Here is a 27,480-nt window from a genome sequence, read left to right as displayed (position 1 = left end):
TACAGTGTACCTTGCTGTGTAGTAGTGGTGACAGTGATGTTGACTGAACCACTGATGTGACATCCAGATAAAACAGGAGCAACCAATGTGCTTCCACCATGTGCTTCATTAGGACCTGCAAAATACAATTGTCAGTTATAAGAAGCTGAACTTATTAGTGTGAGTGAGTGTGAGAGAGAGAGAGAGAGAGAGAGAGAGAGAGAGAGAGAGAGAGAGAGAGAGAGAGAGAAGCACAATTACAATACTACATGATTGTTGCACATTTTAAACAATTTGTTGGCTGACATTATGATGATAACATCTTAATTATTATTATACATTATGATGATAACATATTAATTATTATTATACATTATGATGATAACATCTGAACTAATTTACTGCATTATGATGATAACATCTGAACTCATTTACTGCTGGGGTAAACACTTAAATAATCCAACCACTGCCAGCACTGTTTCCTTTTTCCTGACTATTTAACTCGTTTACAAAAGGCTCCGTCCAGATTGTTTCATGACTCACGCTTGTTGGTCGAGTCTTGTGATGGAAGTTCAGCTCCTGCTCCTGTAAGGAGAGGATAATGAAGTGTGTGAGTGGACGTGGTAAAATGGAACTGCTACATTTATATAGTGCCTTTATCCAAGGCCTTTTACATAGACGATAGATGTGCACTACATTCAGCCATTCACACACACATTCATACAGCTTTACATAGACTGTGCACTACATTCATCCATTCACGCACACATTCATACAGCTTTACATAGACTTTACATAGCACGCACACACACGCACGCACACACACACACGCACGCACACACGCACACACACGCACGCAAGCACACACACGCACGCACACACACATGCACTATGGTGGAGGAAACCATGCAATTAGGTGCAATTAGTGGTTTAGCGTCTTGCTCAAGGACAGTTCAACACTGACTCTCGGGAAGCCCGGGATCGAACTGGCAACCTTCCGGTTCCCAAGTGGCCACTCTACCCCTGAACCACTGCCGCAACTCAATTAAAAATTAAATAAATGAACAAAAACGCATGAATGAATGAATGAATGCACTTCTGCTCTTACCAAGCTCCTCCAGCAGGCGGGGTTGGTGTTCCATGAGGGCATCATAAAATGCTGCCCGGGCGTTGGTTCCTCCTGGAACTAGTGTTGATGTGTACAGAGTCCTCATTTGTTCCATGGTTGTCTTCTCGGCATACATCTGGCTGTAGCTCTCAGGGTGGACCCAGCCGTCTCCTAGACTGTCTACTACAGCCATGACTGCAGACACCCTTTGGGTCAACTGTGCCCTGTGCTGCATCACAAAATGTGCTGTTTTGCGGGGGGAGAGAGGGGGGGGGGGGGGGAGAGTGGTTGAAATAAGAGAATCCTATGAATGAAAAACTAAGCTCTATGCATCTCTTTATGCCCCATGTAAATAGTAATGTAACATCTGGAACATTCATCTGGTACATCTCTGTATGCCCCATGTACATAGTAATGTAACATCTGGAACATTCATCTGGTACATCTCTGTATGCCCCATGTACATAGTAATGTAACATCTGGTACATTTATACTTTTGTAATAAGATATTGCTGGTTATACCTCAAACACAAACTACAAAAATAAAAAGATAAATCACCTTTTCTGGATTTGGCTGAAGTCAAGTCCTTACCAGCAACCTGTTGGATACAGTCAGTCATGTTATTTCAATCATAACAAGCCTGAGTGATATTGACCGCATAGTTTCTTGCATGATACTGGCTACCAGTGTTGGGCAGTAGCTAGCTACAAGTAGCGAAGCTACATAGCTTACTACATTTATCAGTAGCTTGATGGTAGCTTCACTCCTTTTGAACCAAGTAGCGTTTTTTGTAGTGTAGCTATTTTTAGACCCAAGTAGTGACGTAGCTTTCAACAAAAGCTACAAAGTTACAAATTTACTGTTAAATAAAGTTTTGTGGGGGGAAAAAATCCCTGGAAAGAAATCCATGATTGGTTGGTTTAGATAAGAAGAGTCTGACACAAACAAACAGACCACCCGCATTCTCTAGTCCAGTGGTTCCCAAAGTGGGGTCCGGGGACCCCCAGGGGTACCTGAGGGAGTTCCAGGGGGGACCCATCTATTTTGTTCACGTTCATAAAGTGCTAAAGTGTTTAAAGCAGTGGTTCCCAAACTTTTTCATGTCAAGGACCCCCAAATTGACACTACTTAGCCTGTGAACCCCCATTTGAAAAGATATGCCAGGGACACCCATAAGAGAAGACGTACACATTTAGACGTCTACATTTAGACGTATACATTTAGACGTATACATTTAGACAGTGTCCCCCCCCCGAGTGTCCCCCCGAGATCCTCCCCAATGCCTCCCCAGTGTGCCCCCCCGAGTGCCTCCCCAGTGTGCCCCTGAGTGCCTCCCCAGTGTCTCCCCAGTGCCTCCTCAGTGCCTGCCCAGTGTCCCCCAGTGTCCCCCCAGTGTCTCCAATAGCAATACAAGAGCAATAATACAAATTCATCTTAATGTATTAATCTTATTAATTAATGAATCAAATTAATGAATTAATCAAAATTGCGGCCTGTGCCCAGAACCATGCCAAAGCTTTTTCCTGCAGGAAACACTGCTTGTGGTTGTAAATATATTGTTATCCGTGTTGCAAGGATGAGGTGGTACCTGGAAAAATATCTACCCCAAAAGGGGTACCTGGTCCAAAAAAGTTTGGGAACACCTGCTCTAGTCTAAATCCCTGTCTATCAGCTGGTGCGCAAATGGCTAGGCTGTGGCAATAATAATAATTTTAAAAAAGAACAAAAAATAACTAAAATCGTTCATTTTTTGGAACCATGAACTTTAGTTCAAAATGTTGAATTATGAACTGAATTAGTTCCTTTAAAAAAAATTAACTGTGAACTGAACTATAGTTAATAAAAAAAAGAACTTTCCCAACACTGAACACATGAATCAGCCACACCGCAAGGTACATTAATACAAGTAAATGTGAAAAAGTTGACACCAAAAGCCAGACAGAGGGCTTGTTTCCAGTTTGTTTTTTAATAAACAACCAAACTCAGCATTTTTGCCTGCCTATTAGGCTATTTGTTCGGTGGAAACTTGATCATGAAGTTGATAAAAAATATTAAAAAAAAAAGTAGTGTCCATGTAGCTAGCTACTTTTGCCATGTAGCTTATAGTGTAGCTTGCTATAATTATCTGGGGATAGCTTTGTTGTAGTTGAGCTATATTTAATAGAGAGTAACTGGTAGTGTAGCTTACTACATTTTCCAAGTAGCTTGCCCATCACTGCTGGCTACAGAGTGACAAATACATACATATCTATAATATCGGTCGATATGGAAACATTTAGTGTGATTGTAGACACGTTAAAGCTGTGAATGCATTAGTAAACACGTTAAAGCTGTGAATGCATCAGTAAACACGTTAAAGCTGTGAATGCATTAGTAAACAACAGTACCGTGGTCTGTGGACCGGGTGCTGATGCTGATGGGTCCATTGTGGCTTTGATTGATGCCACAGAGTGGAACCAGAACAAAAGAACCTGCAAGATACAATCATCACTGTTACTGTAACTATACATTAACCTGTAGGGTACAATCATCATTGTTATTTAGGGATGGAAATTATCGATTCATTGATAATTGATAACCTCATCTGCCCCCGCGACCCGACTACATGATAAGCGGTTGAAGATGGATTTTTTTTTTTTTTAATCTGAGAATCTTAATTTCCCTCAATAATGTCTAACACAAAAATCTACAATTTGCTGATATACAGAAAGAATACAAAAGGCATATTATATTCCTTAATCAAAACCATACAGTGTTTATTTAATTATTGTATATCTATAATGGTATATGTCTCCACAGTGAGGCTGGGAAGTGTAGCCTCGCAGCCTGCTACTACTACTAATACTAATAATAATTATAATAATTATAATAATAATAATGCATTTTATGTATGAAGCGCTTTACATTCTTACAAATTTCAAAGTGCTTTTAAAAGGTTAAAAGCATGGCAAAAGAAATAAAATGAAATACAATAAAAGAAGCGTATAAGAAACATCATAATCAGTCAAACATGTTTAGGAAAAAGCTTAAACAGGTGGGTCTTAAGTCCATTCTTAAAAGAGTCAGTGGACTGTGGACCTCTCAGGTGAGCAGGGACAGAGTTCCACAGACAGACATGGGGCTGTGGTGCTCTCAGGTGAGCAGGGACAGAGTTCCACAGACATGGGGAGCTCTCAGGTGAGCAGGGACAGAGTTACACAGACATGGGGCTGTGGTGCTCTCAGGTGAGCAGGGACAGAGCTCCACAGACAGACATGGGGCTGTGGTGCTCTCAGGTGAGCAGGGAGAGAGTTCCACAGACAGACATGGGGCTGTGGAGCTCTCAGGTGAGCAGGGACAGAGCTCCACAGACAGACATGGGGCTGTGGAGGTTGGTGTGGGGGACGGGGAGAAGATGGGTGTTGGAGGAGCGGAGGCTTCGAGTGGCGGGTTTAGGGACGATGAGTACTATAGCCTATACTAGCCTACTGGTGTAGGCAGGAAAATGGTAACCAGAATAACCCGTTCTGAGTGAAACTCCTCCGTTATATGCACTGGCCCAGATTTCAGAGAGGGAGGGAAATACTAATTAAAACAAAAGGTAAAGAAAGGGGCCAATCACCACTGAGCCCATTCAGTAGAGTGACCCGATAGGGACGCTAATGTCTGCTTTTGTCTTCATGCGACATGCGCTGTGGGTCTGGGCCAGCACATACTCACCTGGCGGGGTTTTGGTGCAATAGCTATAAGGAACATATACCTTTCGATCAACGAATGAAAGGGAGCTACATTTGACACAGTATAGGCCTATACATAGGAGGCCTTTACTATGTTTCACCAGTTTCCATTGAAACAGGCCTCCACCCTCAGGGGGGCCTCCGACCTATACGACTAACCACCAGACATCAACATAGAAATAAACATGCGCCGTTGAGACCAGGAAGTTGTACATGCCCAGTATTTGTGCGTGCACAACTTCCTGGTCTCAACGGCGCATGTTTATTTCCCTCCATGGAGCAACATGGTGTCGTCCGTACGGTCTAGAGGATATGCGCGTCACATGATCACCAAACCAGGAAGTTATGCGGGAACACCTACTGAGTGGCAAAAAACTACATTCTGGCATCGACAGCCCATAATGCATCCTAACAGAACATATAAACTACTCTCTGGCATCGACGGCCCACATGCATCCTAACAGAAATGCATCCTAACAGAAATGCATCCTAACAGAAAAGTCCAATATGATTGCATTAAACAACGGTCACTATAAAAGGAAGTGGTGGAACAAGTATACGCAATTGTTTTTACTCAAGTAAAACTACCAATACTGCAATTTAGAACTACTCCGTTACAAGTAGAAGTACGGAATTGAAAATGTACTTATACTAAAAGTAAAAGCAGGCTACTCATTGTGCAGAATGTTCAATATGTGTACACACAATCTATTTTCAAATGTCCCAAATGTACATGGTTGAAGTGGTTAATGTATGGCTTTTTGTATTCTAATCAAATTCTCCAAAGTAACTAATAGTAACTCTCGTTTTCAAATAATTGTAGTGGGAGTAAAAGTACAGTAGAAGTAAAAGTATTGGAAATTAGAAATACTCAGGTTGAAGTACAAATAACTCAACATTGTGCCCAAGTGCAGTACTTAAGTAAAAGTACTTTCCACCACTGCTAAAAGGGACCTAGGGACCACCTAGGGACCACCATCCATGAGTCCTTATCATGGGATCTTGCAGTCTCATAATAAAGCAAATCACACCAGCGTCTCTATTTCCTGCGGCAGCTTAAGTTCAAAGTCAGCCAAGCAGCCATGACTCACTTCTACAGGACTGGACATGGCCCTTGCTTGGCCAGCCTCCACAAATGGGGCAGTAGCCCAAGCCCACTGTGTGCGTGTGGTGAGGAGCAAACTATGAAGCACATCATAGAAGTGTGTCCTCTCCAAAGACTGGAAGGATTAATTACCCTCCACACAGCAGACCAGGAGGCAACCGTTTGGCTTAAGGACTTTGCATTCGCTAAATAAATAAATAAACTTCTATAGGGCCACTATTGAAAGTGTTCTCACCTTCTCTATGCTTGTCTGGTTTGGTCACACAACCTCTCAAGACAAATCAAAGCTGGAAAGAGTAGTACGTCGCGCATCAAAAAACATAGGATGTAGGCAGCCTCCCTACACTTTCCTCACTCTATTCCACCAGAATAATTAGGAAGGCAAATAAAATCATTGCAGACAACTCCCATCCTGCACATCACCTCTTCAATCTCCTCCCATCAGGCAGGAGATATAGAAGTATCCAGAGCTCAACATGTCGCTTCAGGGATAGCACTTATACCCCGTAGCCATTAGACATCTGAACTCATCGTATATATATGCATATAGCACTTTAAAAAACTGAATGTAATTTCCTATGCTGCTGGTTTTTGTTTTTGTATTGTACTGTCCTTCTTGTTTGTGTATCTATGGTTGTCTGTATATGTTGAGTATGAACCAAGACAAATTCCTATCAACTTGTTGACATGGCAAATAAATGATTGAATCTTGAATCTTACCTGCTGTTGTTCTGCCTGGGAGGTCTGTGAAGTCTGCAGTGGCTCAGTGCATGGCGACAGGTTTGGAGTGCCTGTGAGGTCTGTGAGGTCTGCAGTGGCTCAGTGCATGGTGACAGGTTTGGAGTGCCTGTGAGGTCTGTGAGGTCTGCAGTGGCTCAGTGCATGGTGACAGGTTTGGAGTGCCTGTGAGGTCTGTGAGGTCTGCAGTGGCTCAGTGCATGGTGACAGGTTTGGAGTGCCTGTGAGGTCTGCAGTGGCTCAGTGCATGGTGACAGGTTTGGAGTGCCTGTGAGGTCTGTGAGGTCTGCAGTGGCTCAGTGCATGGTGACAGGTTTGGAGTGCCTGTGAGGTCTGTGAGGTCTGCAGTGGCTCAGTGCACGGTGACATGCAGGTTTGGAGTGCCTGTGAGTTGAAGTTGTGTCTCTTTTATACACAGAGCTTGAAGCAGAAACTGTATTCTCAGTTGAGATTCTGGTTGGTTTACTCAGGCTATGCATTCAGGTGCTAATGGCCCGGAGGTACTGGGGAATTCTCCACCATAGATACTCTCACATTGTGCCCCCTAGCAGAGAGGCGCGCCCACCTATGCCTTGACTTCTCCAGGAAGCTGTTCAGATCAAACATGCAGAGATAGCCTAAAACATTTTATAATAATCACCAATCCCATAAATATATGCAGACTTTTAAATGATAGTGGATTTTAGATTTGAGTTTTACACCATTTGGATTTTTAGATAGGCTTTTGGCATTTTTGTTTTATATTTGTGATGGGCGAAATAATTCAGTGTTTTTAATGGCACATCTGTCTTTTATTAAAACCTGTGATCATGCTGAAAGTTGAATAAACAATAAACAAACAAAAGGGAATACCTCTGGCTCATGGACATTTTACCTCATCTGAGTTACCGGATGTTTTCACCAAATGAGTAGGAAAAGCCACACCTATGTTTCAAGTAAAGCATACCGTATAATCGTATATGATGACCCTTCCACAATTTATATTAATATTTAATTTTATATTTACAATGGTCTATGTCTCCACAGTGAGGCTGGGAAATATAGCCTACTGGTAGGCAGAACAATGGCAACCAGAACAACCCGTTCTGAGTGAAACCGAGTGCAAAACTAAGGCTTGGAATTGGAATGGATTCAGAATCATGAAAACCCCCTAGTTTCATAATGTCACATGCTACTTAAAGAATGATGACATTTGGACTTTGTTGCCTTATATACTGTAGGTTAAGGGTATGGTCACATATTATGCTACTTAACTCAATTTCCCCCGGGAGTTGAATTTCAATCATTTAGTACAGTATTAGACACCTTTAGAAACACATTGGTGAGGAAATGTATTGGTAACGAATCTAACGATGTAGTTCCCAGATTGGTCAAATACCTGATAAAATGCCCTTCACTATAATGCACTGGCCCTATTGCATTTTAGTTTTATATTTGTGATCGGCAAAACAATGCAGTGTTTTTAATGGCACCTCTGTCTTTTAGAACCTGTGATCATGTCTTTTAAAACCTGTGATCATGCTGAAAGTTCAAAAAACAAACAATGGGAATAGCAACATAAAGTCTACGAGCCAGAGCTCCACACTGACCTAATCTAACATAAACCTATAATTACACCGTTTCATTATTTTCACACATTTTAAGAAATAGTTTTATTATCAGCATGAAACTTCCCCCAGTTTTCGGAAATTGTACATGTGCAAATTAGGCATTATAGGAAAGTATATGGAAGATTTGCAGGGGTCATCCCCGTGTTCCCCAGGTTCTATGTCCCCCACTTAATTACCTTAGGGTTTAGGGTTATCGTTGTGGGTTTGTTTTAAGGACTTAATTACCTTAGGGTTTAGGGTTATCGTTGTAGGTTTGTTTTAAGGACTTAATTACCTTAGGGTTTAGTGTTAGCGTTGTGGGTTTGTTTTAAGGACTTAATTACCTTAGGGTTTAGGGTTAGCGTTGTAGGTTTGTTTTAAGGACTTAATTACCTTAGGGTTTAGTGTTAGCGTTGTAGGTTTGTTTTAAGGACTTAATTACCTTAGGGTTTAGGGTTATCGTTGTAGGTTTGTTTTAAGGACTTAATTACCTTAGGGTTTAGTGTTAGCGTTGTGGGTTTGTTTTAAGGACTTAATTACCTTAGGGTTTAGGGTTATCGTTGTAGGTTTGTTTTAAGGACTTAATTACCTTAGGGTTTAGGGTTATCGTTGTAGGTTTGTTTTAAGGACTTAATTACCTTAGGGTTTAGTGTTAGCGTTGTGGGTTTGTTTTAAGGACTTAATTACCTTAGGGTTTAGGGTTAGCGTTGTGGGTTTGTTTTAAGGACTTAATTACCTTAGGGTTTAGTGTTAGCGTTGTGGGTTTGTTTTAAGGACTTAATTACCTTAGGGTTTAGTTAGCGTTGTAGGTTTCTGTCTTAAGGACTTCAGTGTTTTGTACTATACTAATTGTATGTATAAGTACAGAACAAAGAATGTTTCACTAGTATGTAAAATCACTAGGTTAGGTTTCTGGTTTAGGTTTATTCTAAGTGGGGAACAAAGAACCTGTTTTGCATGGTGGGGAGCATAGAACCTGGGGAACATAGGTACGCTCCTAAAGTGCATAACTAACCAGAATCAAAAAACTAAATGTGATGTTAGCCACGAGGCAACCTTCTTATTTAACGTCGTTTACATGTCGCCCCCCCCCCCCCCCCACACACACACACAAGTGATACTTCTGTCCCTCGAATGAACACTTTGGATCTAGTCAGTCAGTCAGTCAGTCAGTCAGTCAGTCAGTCAGTCAGTCAGACAGACAGACAGACAGACAGACAGACAGACAGACAGACAGACAGACAGACAGACAGACAGACAGACAGACAGACACACACACACACACACACACACAATGTAATTGTCTGTCACAACAAAGAATCTTGAGAATCACGGATCTGAAATATTAAAATGTATGAGCATTGTTGAAAGTAGCGGAACAATTGTTAAATTGGAAGAAACCGTTTAATTTGAATTGTTACAAGTCAGTAACGTGTGCCTTGAGCAAACGCATCCAATCTCCCCTCATTGTATTTATCAAATTTAGTCAAAACTCGATTCATGTTAACAACACAGACCTGAAAGTATCCTTATAAGGGAAATGCAATAAAAAAAATGACGTAGTTATTTTGTTTTGAGGAGTGCCAGCCCCTCCAATGCATGGCTTTGCCGAAATTACATCATGTGGACCGCTAAGCCTGCCCAGGCCAATTAAGTCCATGAACTTTTAATGTTTGTTGAGTGCTTAACCCATTCTGACCTGAGATCAGATTCATACGAGGTTTCCACTAGGACACACACTGGTCTGATTAATCCATTCTGACCTGAGATCAGATTCTAGAAAAATGTCAGTCGTTCTTCGATTTTTCAAAAATAGCAGACCTACAAGCTCGTATCGCGCCACTCGGTGGCGCGATATGAGCTTGTAGATCTGCTATTTTTCAATAGGTAAAGCATAACATGATGCCAACACCAAAATGGGTGCCCGGTCAGAATGGGTTAAAAAAAAAAAAAAAAGATTCACACCCATGTGAAGTGAGAGGCGCTCTTATCATCATACATCATCTCATTTCGGCCAAGCAAGAATTTACGCCATCACCTTCGCCTGCAATGTTACGCGATGTTTGTGTTTACACAAACTCTCGAAATTGTCCATTCATTTGTCAATGGCATTTAATGTTTGTGTTCACGCAAGCTGGACATAAAGAGGGGCTGGCGCCCCTCAAAGAGGTTTGCCATGCATGCAGCCAAGTCTATGGACTTATGTTATAATGTGTTGGTATAGGAAGGGCAGCTAATATGAATGTCAAATGTCTAAATGCTGAATCTAGCAAACTGTCTGGGGTTTTCACATGAGACCGAGTATAGACGATAAAATGACCAAGTATAGATTTCTTTTTCTTAAAGATAGTTTTGGGGCCGTTTGCCTTTATTGATACATTTACATTAGTTTGAGCAAAGGTCGTCGGGACTGGGACTCGAACCCGCGACACGTTGTCCAGCCTAGGTGCCTGGACAACGCTTGTAGATCTGCTATTTTCAGCAAGTGTGAAAACAGCCCATATACGACGGCATCAAGGCCCGCCAAAACACATTTCAGTCGACTAAATCAACTGTACATTTAGTCGACTAAAACTAGACAAGCACTAAAACATTCCGGGTGACTGAAATGTGACTAAAACTAAATGAAAACTATTCAAGAGACTATGACTAAAACCAAAACAGACATTTTCTGCCCAAAACAACACTGGTTGGGCCAGTCAAATATCAAAATCAAATGCAGGGTTAATTCCCACACATTTCTACCAATGCATTTCCAGAATATTTAGCCCAATGTCTAGGCCTATACAAAGACAGGCAACACTAACCCATAGCATATATAGTACCAGCTCACTGGCCTTGTGGTTAGTGTGTCCGCCCTGAGACCGGGAGGTCGAGGGTTCGATCCCCGGCCGGGTCATACCAAAGACTGTAAAAATGGGACCCAGTGCCTCCCTGCTTGACACTCGGCATACTAGCGTCATGTCCAGGAGGTGTACTGGTACATCAAGCTACAGAAACAGGAGATAGGCTCCTGCCCCCTATGGGCCTCATGGCTACAGAAACAGGAGATAGGCTCCTGCCCCTATGGGCCTCATGGCTACAGAAACAGGAGATAGGCTCCTGCCCCTATGGGCCTCATGGCTTGGCAAGGCTTACTACTTATATATAGAATGCTACAATTCAACTTCAAATGATGTGGCAAATGTTTTTGCTACACCAAGAGCATATAGGATCACACTGCAGCACGTTGTGAGCTTGTAGATCTGTTCTTTATGTCACATACTGATACTGGTACACTTTAGGCTTCGATCATGCTGCCCGTTTGGCGAATACCGACTTATGTTACATAATATTATGTTTAACGTTATATATGCTTTGGGGAAAGTTTCGACGCCAGGTCTAATAACTATCTTTCCAGGACCCTTGAGATGAATTCAAAACCTTTTCCAGGACTTTGACCGTGGGAACCCTAAATAGATCACAGATTTTGTGACAATATCATATAGCTTTTATTTTACATTTTACCAAAACTTAAAAAAACCCAACAATGTTCAAGATCACAATCTGCCCTAACGCGGTGGGTTGTGCGCTAGTAGATTATCAATCTTTAATTTTTTTTGCCAATTCTTTTGTAAGTATGAAACAATAATTGAATAAAACTAGAATAGAAATTTACGTGAGGGATTTCTAAATGGACCCTTACATGTCTGTAATTGTTGAGTGTACAAATGGAACCAAAAGGACCCTTACAGGTCTGCTTTTCGAAGGGATAAAGTTAGTCTTTTCGTCGTACGATAGCAAGCTAGCAGGTCATACTAGTGGCCGTACGACGTAGCTAGCTAGCAGGTCAAGCTCGCGGTCGTATGTAGCTAGCCAACAGGTCATACTAGTGGTCATACGTAGCTAGCTAGCTCGCCATACTAGCGGTTGTACGGCAGCTAGCTAGCAGGCCGTGCTGGCGGTCGTACGGCAGCTAGCTAGCAGGCCGTGCTGGCGGTCGTACGGCAGCCAGCTAGCAGGCCATGCTGGCGGTCGTACGGCAGCCAGCTAGCAGGCCATGCTGGCGGTCGTACGGCAGCTAGCTAGCAGGCCATGCTGGCGGTCGTACGGCAGCTAGCTAGCAGGCCATGCTGGCGGTCGTACGGCAGCCTGCTAGCAGGCCATGCTGGCGGTCGTACGGCAGCCAGCTAGCAGGCCGTACTAGCGGTCGTACGGCAGCCAGCTAGCAGGCCGTACTAGCGGTCGTACATGTCCTTCATCTCTTTGAGGATGCGAATGCTCTCGCTGTAGCGCAACTGATTCTTGTTGGACGACTCCTTCCATCTGAAACAACAGGGAATGAAATGTTTTATTTGCACATCGTTACTACAAAGCTCCCCGGGGCGTAGGGCCGGAAATCGCTAGGTACCACCTGACGTGGCGACGCGGTTACATTAATCATAATCAATCGATTTGATTAATCCCGATTAATTGGGGGTCCGTGGCCGAATACAGAACAGCAATAAACACTCAGGGCAGCTCCTCCCTCTCTTAGAGACATTAACCCATTCTGACCTGAGATCAGATTAAAAAAATGTCTTCTATGTCAGTCGCTCTTCGACTTTCCAAAAATAGCAGATCTACAAGCTCGTAGCGCGCCACCGAGTGGCGCGCTATGAGCTTGTAGATCTGCTAATTTCCACCGAGTGGCGCGCTACGAGCTTGTAGGTCTGCTATTTTTGGAAAAATCAAAGAAGAACCACTGTTTTCAGAAAACTGTCAGGATGTAGAAGACATTTTTATAGAATCTGATCTCAGGTCAGAATGGGTTAAGGAAGCGTGGGGTCAGTTCTTGCACTTTGCCGTTTGTTTGCACACATTAAGGTGTAATTTACAAGTGTATGGCAACATCTTGGATTCTATGAGGTTCATATACTTCTGTCGTATGTTCATAAGTAAGTCATGAGTACATTTTAAATACACATACTTCTGTCGTATGTTCATAAGTAAGTCATGAGTACATTTTAAATACACATACTTCTGTCGTATCTTCTTCCAGCGCTCCATGTGTTCAGAGATGAGCGAGCCCGGGATGGTGCCGGGCTCCACCTGACAAGATGACAAAGTGATCTTTAGTGTACCAAGACATCAGAGACACATACTGTCTGTCTGTCCACTGTAATGTTAGTGTTATAGTAAAAAGCAGGTAAAAGAGTAACGTTTGAGGCAGACTAAACATCAGTCACTTTTCCATTCACTGTAGTACAGTATATGTCAAACTCAAGTAACCTGACGCTGCCAGATCCAAAAAGCTTGCTACACAAATTTGTTTCACAGCTTATTTGGATCTGGGATCTCTGAGGGGGTTGAGCTAACACAGATCCGACCCGTACCGAACCAATCAGCGTGAGCTAAGGGATGTGAAGCTATATAGACACGTCAATATGATTGGTTGTGTTTGCACGCCCACACGGTGATAGACAGACGCTCCCATCCAATCATCTACCAAGTATCTTGAAAAAAAGGAACAGCCCCGTCATCGAATTTGCTTCCGCGATCCCAGATCCCAATAAGCTGTTAAACAAATTTGTGTAGCAAGCTTTTTGGATCTGGCAGCGTCAGGTTAAAACTCAAGGCCCCCGGGGGCCAAATCAGGCCCGTGAATGAATTATCTTTGGCCCCGCGGGATAGACACATAGGTGAACACGGACATTGCCGTTCCATGGAGTGGTTGCACCGCTCAAAAACCAAAAATCACCATTACGCTACATGGTGGTTACCTTGTTAACCCATTCTGAACGGGAACCCATTTTGGTGTCAGCATCATGTTATGCTTTAGCTATTGAAAAATAGCAGATCTACAAGCTCATAGCGCGCCACCGAGTGGCGCGCTACGAGCTTGTAGGTCTGCTATTTTTTTTAAATCGAAGAACGACTGTGACATTTTTAGAGTCTGATCTCAGGTCAGAATGGGTTAATCAGACCAGTGTGTGTCCAGTGGAAACCTCGTATGAATCTGATCACAGGTATGTGGGTGTGGTTACCTTGGTAAGCACAGGCTTGTGGGTGTGGTTAGGGATCCTCAGATTGACAGGCTCTCCAGAGGGACTGAGAGGAGAGGAGGAGGGAGGAGGGAGACGAAACACGCTCTGAGCCTTCCCGTTCAGCATGTCTGTAGCCTGGAGGAGGGAGGGAGGGGAGCGCACGCACACACACACACACACACACACACACACACACACACACACACACACACACTTGGTAATCACAAATTGCACAGGGCAGATATGACATATGTGCCCAGGTGATGGTCGTTACATAGCTCATAGCTGAGCTTGTAGGTCTGCTATTTTTGAAAAATCGTGAAAATGTGGCGCAAATCTTTGAATATATATATTCTTTCAGAGCCAACATTTTTAACTCAAATCTTTGCTTCTGGGGAGGGGGGGGGGTATAGCGAAGAGAAAGGCATGCTTGGATTGGTCTCATTTATTTTAAACAATAAGCAACAACTTGCAGCCTTCATGAAAGCAGTGACGCACAAATAATTAGGCTTAATAAAACATCCGACCGCAACAAGTCAAGTGCCTGACACAGGCATTACCTCTCAAATAACAAATATATATAATCCAGAAAATGTAGGGATTTAGCTTCTCTTGAATTGAAACTCAGATGTGAAAACACCAAAAAAAGCACCAACATGAATGAACTCTTTATTTTTTCTTCTCCTCTTGCCGTAAATAAAGCGTCATTTAACCGAGGCCTTATTACTTTTGATGAATTGAACATGGTGGACCCTCTTGTAAACCAGTGTAACGCTTAATTGGGTCGTCCACTCACAGTTAACAGTCTTTGTATTTAGTTTGTCCTTGAAATGTATTGCCTACTGTAATTCTGCAAACTGTTAATACATATTTAAATCAATCAAACTCACAGCAGCAATTGCGAGGCGCACGCATGCGGCTCGCGGAGCAAAGGAGGAATTGAGGAATTAAACACAATAGTATCAGTGCAACACTATACAGAAAATATGAACAGAGGCATTACTTCTCTTATTAACGTAACGAAAACAAAACTCACAGCAGCAATTGCGATCGAGGCGCACGCATGCGGCTCGCGGAGAAAAACCAACAGCAGTGAGCAGAGTGACAGTCGTCATTGTGTCAATCAAGACCTGTAGCTAAAGGCAAGCTCAGTAGCCTATATTAAGCCTATTTATTGTTTTCTTTAGTTTTTAATTATACTTTGTCTTTTTATTTGTGTTCATTCAAGAATGCCATTTGTTTTATTTCGTTATACGGTATTTAGCCTCAAATGAAGGCACAGCACAGTGAGCACACAGGCCTGCACTTTGTTTTATTTATGTAAAGAAATAAAGTAGTAATGCTGCACTTTGTTTTCGTTTACTCATGTTAAGAGAAGTAATGCCTCTGTTCATATTTTCTGTATAGTGTTGCACTGATACTATTGTGTTTAATAACTCAATTCCTCCTTTGCTCCGCGAGCCGCATGCGTGCGCCTCGCAATTGCTGCTGTGTTTGATTGATTGAAATATGTATTAACAGTTTGCAGAATTACAGTAGGCTACAGATGAACCATCCAGATTTATCGCATGCACCTAAAAACATAATGATAACAATCTAACCTTACATTAGCCATGGGGGATTATGTTTCGCCTCCGAAGAACGTTTCGTTTATTATAATACTTGTTCCAAGTGATTTTTCAAACTCGTCGTGGACTTGTGATACGCCAATTTCTTGTCACATATTTGTTCTTTGTTGTCTTGGCATATTCTAAAATGCAACCACACTTTAGATTTATTTCGTGGCGGCATGACTGCAGGCCGCAGCTGTTCTGTGTTGTCTTCCTTGTTGTTACCACGAGTGAGGAGGAGAGGGGAGGCGGCGTTGCGAGGTGCTGCGAGGCGCGAGCGTGGCTCGCGGACCAAATGGGGCCGTCTCGCGGACCAAAAGCGGACGCTTTTTTTTTTTATGACTATTCGATTCAAAATGTAAAAATCGATTCCCGTGCGTATCGATTGAACGTCGATTAATCCATTTTTTGGGGTCAGCCCTACTGAGGATACGTCCCAGTTGCATCCAGGCGATGTTATTTTCGTTCTAGTATAGTATAGTATGTAAAGTTTAGATGTATAGTTTCATTATATAGATACTATACGCACTTTTGTAAACTGTAAACTGTAAGTCACGCCCGTCGGACATTTACATACAGATGACATCAAAGAGAGAGAACTCCCGTGAATCTCCGTGTCTGACTGTCCACGCCCATATTCAATACACGTCTTACTGATACTGCGTACCTTAACCCATTCTGACCTGAGATCAGATTCATACGAGGTTTCCACGGGACACACACTGGTCTGATGAACCCATTCTGACCTGAGATCAGATTCTAAAAATGTCAGTCGTTCTTCGAATTTTTCAAAAATAGCAGACCTACAAGCTCGTATCGCGCCACTCGGTGGCGCGATATGAGCTTGTAGATCTGCTATTTTTCAATAGGTAAAGCATAACATGATGCTAACACCAAAATGGGTGCCCGGTCAGAATGGGTTAACCCATTTCTGACCTGAGATCAGATTCTAAAATAATGTCTTCTACACCCTGACAGTTTTCCATTCTGACCTGAGATCAGATTCTAAAATAATGTCTTCTACACCCTGACAGTTTTCCATTCTGACCTGAGATCAGATTCTAAAATAATGTCTTCTACATCCTGACAGTTTTCCATTCTGACCTGAGATCAGATTCTAAAATAATGTCTTCTACACCCTGACAGTTTTCCATTCTGACCTGAGATCAGATTCTAAAATAATGTCTTCTACACCCTGACAGTTTTCCATTCTGACCTGAGATCAGATTCTAAAATAATGTCTTCTACATCCTGACAGTTTTCCATTCTGACCTGAGATCAGATTCTAAAATAATGTCTTCTACATCCTGACAGTTTTCCATTCTGACCTGAGATCAGATTCTAAAATAATGTCTTCTACACCCTGACAGTTTTCCATTCTGACCTGAGATCAGATTCTAAAACATGTCTTCTACACCCTGACAGTTTTCCATTCTGACCTGAGATCAGATTCTAAAATAATGTCTTCTACACCCTGACAGTTTTCCATTCCGACCTGAGATCAGATTCTAAAATAATGTCTTCTACACCCTGACAGTTTTCCATTCTGACCTGAGATCAGATTCTAAAATAATGTCTTCTACATCCTGACAGTTTTCCATTCTGACCTGAGATCAGATTCTAAAATAATGTCTTCTACATCCTGACAGTTTTCCATTCCGACCTGAGATCAGATTCTAAAATAATGTCTTCTACATCCTGACAGTTTTCCATTCCGACCTGAGATCAGATTCTAAAATAATGTCTTCTACATCCTGACAGTTTTCCATTCCGACCTGAGATCAGATTCCAAAAAGGTCTTCTATACATCCTGACAGTTTTCCATTCTGACCTGAGATCAGATTCTAAAATAATGTCTTCTACACCCTGACAGTTTTCCATTCTGACCTGAGATCAGATTCTAAAACATGTCTTCTACACCCTGACAGTTTTCCACCCTGACCTGAGATCAGATTCCAAAAAGGTCTTCTATACATCCTGACAGTTTTCTGAAAAAGCTATGTTTCTAATGTCAGTCGTTCTTCGATTGTTCACAAAATGGCAGACCTACAAGCTCGTAGCTTGAGCTTTTGTATATCTGCTATTTTTCAATAGCCATCACCAAAAGGGTTTCGCGCCCAAAATGGGTTAACCCATTCTGGGCGGGATCCCATTCTGGTGTTAGTATCATGTTATGCTTTAGCTATTCAAAAATAGCAGATCTACAAGCTCATAGCGCGCCACCGAGTGGCGCGCTATGAGCTTGTAGGTCTGCTATTTTTGAAAAATCGAAGAACGACTGACATTTTTAGAATCTGATCTCAGGTCAGAATGGGTTAATCAGACCAGTGTGTGTCCAGTGGAAACCCCGTATGAATCTGATCTCAGGTCAGAATGGGTTAAAGAATGATGTATTACTATTGAAAAATAGCACCATTTCTTTTGAAAGATGGCCATGCTGGAGTGAGCGAGTGTGAGGTGAGCGAGTGAGTGGCCAAGACTTTGGGTGTTGGAATTTGGCCTAGGGCAGTGGTTCCCAAAGTGGGGTCCGGGGACCCCCAGGGGTCCTTGAGGGAGTTCCAGGGGGTCCCCAGGCTAGATGATCATTTGGAACCAAATGGACCCTTATGGGTCTGTGACTCTGAGAGCGTACAGATGGAACCAAATGGACCCTTATGGGTCTGTGACTCTGATAGTGTAACACATGGAACCAAATGGACCCTTATGGGTCTGTGACTCTGAGAGCGTACAGATGGAACCAAATGGACCCTTATGGGTCTGTGACTCTGAGAGCGTACAGATGGAACCAAATGGACCCTTATGGGTCTGTGACTCTGAGAGCGTACAGATGGAACCAAATGGACCCTTATGGGTCTGTGACTCTGAGAGCGTACAGATGGAACCAAATGGACCCTTATGGGTCTGTGACTCTGAGAGCGTACAGATGGAACCAAATGGACCCTTATGGGTCTGTGACTCTGAGAGCGTATACAAATGGAACCAAATGGACCCTTATGGGTCTGTGACTCTGAGAGCGTACAGATGGAACCAAATGGACCCTTATGGGGCTGTGACTCTGAGAGCGTACAGATGGAACCAAATGGACCCTTATGGGTCTGTGACTCTGAGAGCGTACAGATGGAACCAAATGGACCCTTATGGGGCTGTGACTCTGAGAGCGTACAGATGGAACCAAATGGACCCTTATGGGGCTGTGACTCTGAGAGCGTACAGATGGAACCAAATGGACCCTTATGGGTCTGTGACTCTGAGAGCGTACAGATGGAACCAAATGGACCCTTATGGGTCTGTGACTCTGAGAGCGTACAGATGGAACCAAATGGACCCTTATGGGGCTGTGACTCTGAGAGCGTACAGATGGAACCAAATGGACCCTTATGGGTCTGTAACTCTGAGCGAGTACAAATGGACCCTTATGGGTCTGTGACTCTGAGAGCGTACAGATGGAACCAAATGGACCCTTGTGGGTCTGTGACTCTGAGAGTGTAACACATGGAACCAAATGGACCCTTATGGGTCTGTGACTCTGAGAGCGTACAGATGGAACCAAATGGACCCTTATGGGTCTGTGACTCTGAGAGCGTACAGATGGAACCAAATGGACCCTTATGGGTCTGTGACTCTGAGAGCGTACAGATGGAACCAAATGGACCCTTATGGGTCTGTGACTCTGAGAGCGTACAGATGGAACCAAATGGACCCTTATGGGTCTGTGACTCTGAGAGCGTACAGATGGAACCAAATGGACCCTTATGGGTCTGTGACTCTGAGAGCGTATACAAATGGAACCAAATGGACCCTTATGGGTCTGTGACTCTGAGAGCGTACAGATGGAACCAAATGGACCCTTATGGGGCTGTGACTCTGAGAGCGTACAGATGGAACCAAATGGACCCTTATGGGTCTGTGACTCTGAGAGCGTACAGATGGAACCAAATGGACCCTTATGGGGCTGTGACTCTGAGAGCGTACAGATGGAACCAAATGGACCCTTATGGGGCTGTGACTCTGAGAGCGTACAGATGGAACCAAATGGACCCTTATGGGTCTGTGACTCTGAGAGCGTACAGATGGAACCAAATGGACCCTTATGGGTCTGTGACTCTGAGAGCGTACAGATGGAACCAAATGGACCCTTATGGGGCTGTGACTCTGAGAGCGTACAGATGGAACCAAATGGACCCTTATGGGTCTGTAACTCTGAGCGAGTACAAATGGACCCTTATGGGTCTGTGACTCTGAGAGCGTACAGATGGAACCAAATGGACCCTTATGGGGCTGTGACTCTGAGAGCGTACAGATGGAACCAAATGGACCCGCATTCGTACACTCTCAAGAGTTCAATTAGCATTTATTTTTACAATATAAATCGGGGGTCCCAGAGATAGAAATGCAATTAAATGGGGGGTCCGTAGACTATTGCATGTCAAACTGGGGGTCCTTGGAAGAAAAAAAACGGGTTGAAGATCACTGCTAGAGACACACAAATCTTATTTTATTGGGATCCTGGGGGCATATCTTTTCAAATGGGGGTCCGCGGGGGGGTAGGCTTGGGCGATATTGATTTTTTTTATATCGGTATTGATGCCGTGAATAATATCGGTATTATCGATGGTAACAAGACTACTCGCCCCGTTTCTGTTTTCCTCCCAGAATTCTCCCCAGTGAGGGGTTGGTGGGAGAGGCTGGACAGCAGACGGCTGGACTTTGAATCTCTCTAACTATAAAATTTCATGAGAGCAGACAGCCTTAAGTACAAATATAATTTAAGTCTGTTATTTATAATTTAAGTCTGTTCACAGAAGTTGTTGTAGGATAATGTGGGGATTATCTGACGAGGTACCATTTGAGTGGGCAAAACCTTACATATTCTAAATAATACTAAATTGTTTATAGGGTCAATATAAGTAAAATAATATAGCCTTTCCACAGCAGTATCTTTTAATATTTTTCCAAAAAGAATACAAACAGCCAATAAGCATATTACAAAGTGATCCCCCCTCACTGGTGGAAATTCCGGGAGGATAAACGGGCAAGCACCGGGGCGAGTTGTCCAGTATTCTTATCGATTACCTTCTTCATTTGGCTGGAACCCGAAATGCTGCCAAACAGCAGGTTGTATTTTTTACGAACCAACTTTGCTATAGCCTCGTCCCTCTCACCGGCGCCACGTTTTGTTTGCTTTCCTGGGCGGAGGCGGTTTCCGACAACGCTGCGGTCGCCTCGTATCGTATTTCAGCGTCAGGGCGCTACGAGCTTGTAGATCTGCTATTTTTCAATAGCTAAAGCATCCGCACACCGTCTTCAAATGCAGTGACATTTATTAGGGAAATAGCAACGTTTGGGCCTATGCGGCCTTCATCAGGCTGTCTTTATGAATGTTAAAGACAGCCTGATGAAGGCCGCATAGGCCCAAACGTTGCTATTTCCCTAAATAAATGTCACTGCATTTGAAGACGGTGTGCGGTTGTTTTTTTCCTTTTTCAATTTTGGGACACCTGGCTCCAGGTTGCCAGGTTAGCGAATTCTAAGCGAGTTGTAGTGTGTGTAATTGCATTGGTCCAAAGCAAACGTCAATTGAAGTGAAATAAATGGTTGTTCATTTTCAGGTCATGTACGCTTTTCATGAGACAGAAATAAATGTGAAATGCAATGTATAGGCTATTGTAAAATCCCAGGGTGATATAATACCCAATCCTGTGTGATTGTAAGCGAGTTGTAATGTATGTAAGTGGCGTGGTTAAAGGCCTTGTTTGTGTCCCTGTGTTTGGCAACAGGCGCAGCATTAGAAGGGCGCAGCAAATACGACATTGAGGGGTAGAAACCATCCCGGGCGCGTGGTTCATGTAACATGTGTGTCACTGTGAAAGACTGGCCCCATTAAGTGAACGTAGTTGGCGTAGTAGACGCCAGCATGACGATGTTGGTAGACGCCAACATGACGATTGTGACGTAGGCTGTTGACGTTGAGCAATAACAGCGTGTTTCATAAAAGTAATATTTGCAGAGTAAATAAGACACTTGAACGGCTTAAAAATAGCCTATGTCAGTTCGGGGAGCGTGCCGAATTTATTTTGCATATAGAGATGTGTGGTGAAAGTGTGGTTCGGTCGGAGATAGAGCACAAAGAATGAGTATGGGTACCACTTCTCACTTGTAATAAAGGATACTAGAATTTCGCCCCCCTTCGGGGGGCTCAATCCTAGTGTCGTTGCAGCGCAATATGGGAAGAAGGAAATTGCGGGAATTGACAGACTCCACTTCATGTTTCAGCTGTGGTTTTAAACTCAGTAGTGTGCCCTGCACACAGCGCACACTCGCAATTGCAGCTGGAGGGCGACGCGACACACACACACACACACACACACACACACACACACAGAGCGATGTGTGGATAAATCACTGAGATTTGGGAAATGTGTTCAGAAGTACAACGATTAAGCACGCACAGGCAAATGTCAGAAGCATGTGTTTCGGTTTCCAAACAGGAAGTTGTAAATGTGCTTATTAGACGGAGGCAGCGTGATGCTGGCATCTATTGTGATGCCAGCATCACCACATTTCACATAGAAATATAAGCACCCATTTACTCGCTTAGCGGAGACTGTGGGGTGGTAGAGGACATCTCCCTGGACGCGTGGGTATGTCCAGATAGTTGCCTCGCGGAGGCCTCTTTGTCCAGTGTCCATTCTGGGTCTGGAAACGGCACTTTTTTGAGTGTTGACCCCAATAGAAGGTCTGCTGCTCTGAATTTTACACCTCTCCCGCTTAGCGGAGACTGTGGGGTGGTAGAGGACATCTCCCCGGACGCGTGGGTATGTCCAGATAGTTGCCTCGCGGAGCCGTCTTTTGTCCAGTGTCCAGTCTGGGTCCGGAAACGGTAATTTATTTTGCATTGACCCCAGTAGAAGCTCTGCTGCTCTGAATTTTACACCTCTCTCGCTTAGCGGAGACTGTGGGGTGGTAGAGGACATCTCCCCGGACGCGTGGGTATGTCCAGATAGTTGCCTCGCGGAGGCCTCTTTGTCCAGTGTCCATTCTGGGTCTGGAAACGGCACTTTTTTGAGTGTTGACCCCAATAGAAGGTCTGCTGCTCTGAATTTTACACCTCTCCCGCTTAGCGGAGACTGTGGGGTGGTAGAGGACATCTCCCCGGACGCGTGGGTATGTCCAGATAGTTGCCTCGCGGAGGCCTCTTTGTCCAGTGTCCATTCTGGGTCCGGAAACGGTACATTTTTTTGCATTGACCCCAGTAGAAGCTCTGCTGCTGTGAATTTTACACCTCTCCCGCTTAGCGGAGACTGTGGGGTGGTAGAGGACATCTTCCCAAACGCGTGGGTATGTCCAGATAGTTGCCTGGCGGAGCCGTCTTTTGTCCAGTGTCCACTTTATAAAGTCCATGCACTCCAGTGAATAGCATTTATCCATTTAGATAACTTTTTTATGTTATTTAATTACTTATTTTTACACAGAAACATAATGTGTGTCTTTACAATAACTGTAATGTAATAATAATACTAATAATGTAATGTAAAAATTATTTAATAAACGAATTAAATAATCTTATTTTATTCTGAAAGCAACCGGATGTCTGCTAGCTGTCAGACCGGAAGTTCTAAATTTGCTCATAAGACGGAGCCTTAGACGGAGCCAACTCGCAGGCAGTGCGAGAGGCTGGTTACAGGATTCTATAGGTCAGCCGTTTTGGTGTGACACACACGGCTTCCACATTTAGCTTCATACTGGGTGAAAGTGTCCTTCCAAAAATTATTATTTCGCTCGAAATTCTTATTCACAATGACATCGAGTTGGTGTTTGTGTTTTAGGGTAATTGTTGCATAAGCGCTATTTCGCACTATTTCTCCCTCCCCTCCCCTGTGTCTGAAGCAGCTAGCATGGAAGCTATATGGATTATGGAAGCTTTCCCTCCGATTGCACACAACCATGCCGTTATCCACGCGTCCATCCGATTGCTTTTAATGTAAATGTCCCATCCACTGAGCAATAGCGATATAAGCGCCTTATTCATTCATTCGATTCATTTGGGTGTGGGGCTGTGCAGTGCTGTGGGCAGCCTTTCTGACGGAGGCTCGGAGCTGCTGCTGCTGACGCTGTTCGAGTCGCATGGAGCAGTATAGAGTAGGCGTGGCGCAGCATTAGAAGGGCGCAGCAAATGCACGACATTGAGGGGTAGAAACCATCCCGGTCGCGTGGTTCATCTAACGCGTGTGTCACTGTGAAGGACTGGCCCCAATAAGTGAACGTAGTTGGCGTAGTAGACGCCAACATGACGATTCTGACGTAGGCTGGTGATGTTGAGCAACAATGGCGTGGTTGACAAAAGTAATATTTATTCAGTAATTAAGACATTTCTTTCAATGAAATGTAGCCTATATGTATTCTGGGAGTGTGCCGAATTTATTTTGCATATAGAGATGTGTGGTGAAAGTGTGGTTGGGTCGGAGAAAGCTGTTGGATAAACGGCCATGTGCTTATGTACCCCTGTCTATTAGGGTAGCAGGATTATTATGATTATTATTATTAGTATTGTTATTGTGATTATTACATGGATTATTGTTGTGATGTGAGCTTGTGGCTGACTCACTATCTAGAAAATAAAAACATGGCACTTCATTTAAAATAGGTTACAGACCCCTGTTATATGCGCTTGTTTTGGGAATATTTTTAAAGACCTATTTACTTGTTTCTATGAGACATGGCAACGCCAACAGCGCAGCGAAAGGCATCCACGTCTTTCTCTTGTGAAATGCTGAGATTAGAAACGACCATAATTATTTCATTTCTCAACCTTAAAAAAAAAATAAAGACATCTCCATAATCCTTGGGAAGTGTGTGTAGCAAAAGTAGTCGGCATTGTCATGGTTGAAAGTATTCATGCAACACTGACGCTGTAAGCTGTGTGATGCTAACGCGCTAACACCGTTAGCATGGTCTGTGTTGGTCAAAGGAAAAAGGATAGATATGAAACTACTGGCCAAAGTGTCATACAAAACACAACACCTAAAATCGGAATGTGATGGTGACCTATTGAGCACAAACAGACAATCATGATTTGCTTGCTGGACCTATAATTAATTTATGTGCATTACATTTCCACCTCGCACATATAAATCAAAAGCAAGATGGATGCTAACGCGCTAACACCGTTAGCATGTTCTGTGTTGGTCGGAAAAAGGATAGATATGAAACTACTGGCCCAAATAAATGTCATAGAAAACACAACACCTAAAATCGGAATGTGATGGTGACCTATTGAGCACAAACAGACAATCATGATTTGCTTGCTGGACCTATAATTAATTTATGTGCATTACATTTCAACCTCGCACACATAAATCAAGCCACAGTGCAGTCAGAGAGTAGTTCACAGGTCACACACAGGAGCAGTGAAAGGGGGAGGGGACTTGGGATGGCAGTGTAGAGTAGGCACGACATTGAGGGGTAGAAACCATCCCGGTCGCGTGGTTCATCTAACGCGTGTGTCACTGTGAAGGACTGGCCCCATTAAGTGAACGTAGTTGGCGTAGTAGACGCCAACATGACGATTCTGACGTAGGCTGTTGAGGTTGAGCAAGAATAGCGTGTTTCAGAAAAGTAATATTTAAACAGTAAAGAAGACATTTTTGGCGAATGCAATGTAGTCTATGTCTTTTGTGGGAGTGTGCAGGTTTTATTTTGCATAGAGAGATGTGTGGTGGAAGTGTGGCTTGGTCGGAGATAGAGCACGAATGAACGGCCAGGTGCTCATGTACCCCTGTCTATTAGGGTAGCAGGATATAAAAAAAAAAATGTACCTCCTCCTCCCCCATGCTGTGGGGGGGGCTGGGGGGGGACGCGGCCCCCCTCTCTCTCAGCGCGGGGTTGTTTTTCATCCAGGAGCGACAGATGGGGTACAGGGGCGTGCTGGTGTTGAACTGGGCCAGGTCCACGCTGCGGTCAAACAGCTTGATGATGTACGCGTCTGACACCAGACCAGAGGAAAGGTCACATTTACTAGTTTAAACACATTCTGACCTGAGATCAGATTCTACAAATGTCTTCTACATCCTGACCTTAGAGTATATATACAATAGAGAAGACACCCAGAGGCGAAATGGACATAGTGGCCGAATTTGTCATTGCAGCCTCGAGCCAGCGCTGCTCCGTTGACTATCATTGCGCAACGTTCATGTGTTTGAGGCCATGATGACACGTGAACGAATGTTTCATACGTGAACGCAGCACAAACGGCACAATGATAGTCAACGGCAGCGCGTTCATGTGTTTGGGGGCAAATCCATCCCAGAATGCACTCTGTTCCTATACCAGGAAGGAGGAGTGAAATCGATTCATGCGCTTTTGAGCAACTTAATGCAAGTGGATGGGAGGAGAACTCGGGTGTCTTCTCTATTCATATATAACTCCTCCTGACAAGTTTTCCATTCTGACCTGAGATCAGATTCTAAAAGATATCTTCTACATCCATCCTGATTTTGAGCGGGAACCCCTTTTGGTGCAAGTATTATGTCATGCTTTAGCTATTGAAAAATAGCAGACCTACAAGCTCGTAGCGCGCCACCGAGTGGCGCGCTACGAGCTTGTAGGTCTGCTATTTTTTTTTTAAATCGAAGACATAGAAACTTAGCTTTTTCAGAAAACTGTCATGATGTAGAAGACATTTTTAGAATCTGATCTCAGGTCAGAGTGGGTTAAGGCAAGCAGAACTGTCTCATAGGGTCCATCTCGCTGCATCGCTTGCTTTACTTACTTTGTTTATGTTGGTTGGCGTCTGGCAACCCGTCGTCCATCTCCTTCCTCTTCTTCCTGCGGTGCTGTGGGAAGCGTGACGAAGGCCTACACACACACACACACGAGCGCACGCACACACACACACACACACACACACACACGCGCACGCGCACGCACAAACACACGCACATCTTTATTTGTATTCACATTTTACAATTTCATTTCTTGAACACAAACAATAGTGGATGCGCAAAACTTGAAAAAAAAACCACACTCTACAACAAGAAGACGTGCCTTCAGGATACAGATCACGGGTACAGGAAGCATCGCCTTCTCCATATATGGCGGCGATTATTGCCAATTATTGCACAGACACTGAACAGAGATTTGTGCCGATGCCTGACCAGCTCTGGGCTTATTGGGGCATGCCTGCAATCTGCAGGCCCCTCACCACTGATTTATATGGACATTACAGAGGCTTCCAAATATGAACACAAGTAGTTTACATTTGTATAGCCAAGCTGTATAATAGCATCCTTAACCCATTCTGAACGGGAACCCATCATGTCATGCTTTAGATATTGAAAAATAGCAGATCTACAAGCTCATAGCGCGCCACCGAGTGGCGCGCTACGAGCTTGTAGGTCTGCTATTTTTGAAAAATCGAAGAACGACTGACATTTTTTTAGAATCTGATCTCAGGTCAGAATGGGTTCATCAGACCAGTTGTGTGTCCAGTGCAAACCTCGTATGAATCTGATATCAGGTCAGAATGGGTTAAGATGCTGGTACTTAAACTCCCACTGTACCTTCGACAGGCAGCCTCTGTAGACATTTTTAAAGCACAGCTCAAGACCCACTTCTCAACATTGCTTTTAAT

General features: G+C 43.6%; 2 protein-coding genes across 2 annotated transcripts in view; both read right to left on the bottom strand.

Annotated features, from left to right (window-relative positions):
* The window catches only part of LOC308317964 (NACHT, LRR and PYD domains-containing protein 3-like), a gene marked incomplete at its 3' end in the record, with an annotated part of 80,980 nt that overhangs the window by 11,455 nt on the left and 42,045 nt on the right, over positions 1 to 27,480 (bottom strand). The gene's annotated exons all lie outside the window — the stretch shown is intronic.
* LOC308318832 (protein lin-37 homolog) lies at positions 10,185 to 26,700 on the bottom strand. Its single transcript, XM_080768500.1, has 5 exons — positions 26,620 to 26,700; positions 25,667 to 25,833; positions 14,242 to 14,376; positions 13,236 to 13,306; positions 10,185 to 12,541 (listed from the first exon to the last, which is right to left on the bottom strand). Exons 1-5 carry the CDS (start codon positions 26,657 to 26,659, stop codon positions 12,454 to 12,456), a joined length of 501 nt encoding a protein of 166 aa, XP_080624626.1. The 5' UTR covers positions 26,660 to 26,700; the 3' UTR covers positions 10,185 to 12,453.

This window comes from Protomyctophum bolini (genome assembly GCF_963924005.1).
Source record: "Protomyctophum bolini genome assembly, chromosome: 7".
Lineage (NCBI taxonomy): Eukaryota > Metazoa > Chordata > Actinopteri > Myctophiformes > Myctophidae > Protomyctophum > Protomyctophum bolini.
Note: the sequence above shows the minus strand (reverse complement) of the source record. Positions and strands in the feature narration are given on the sequence as shown.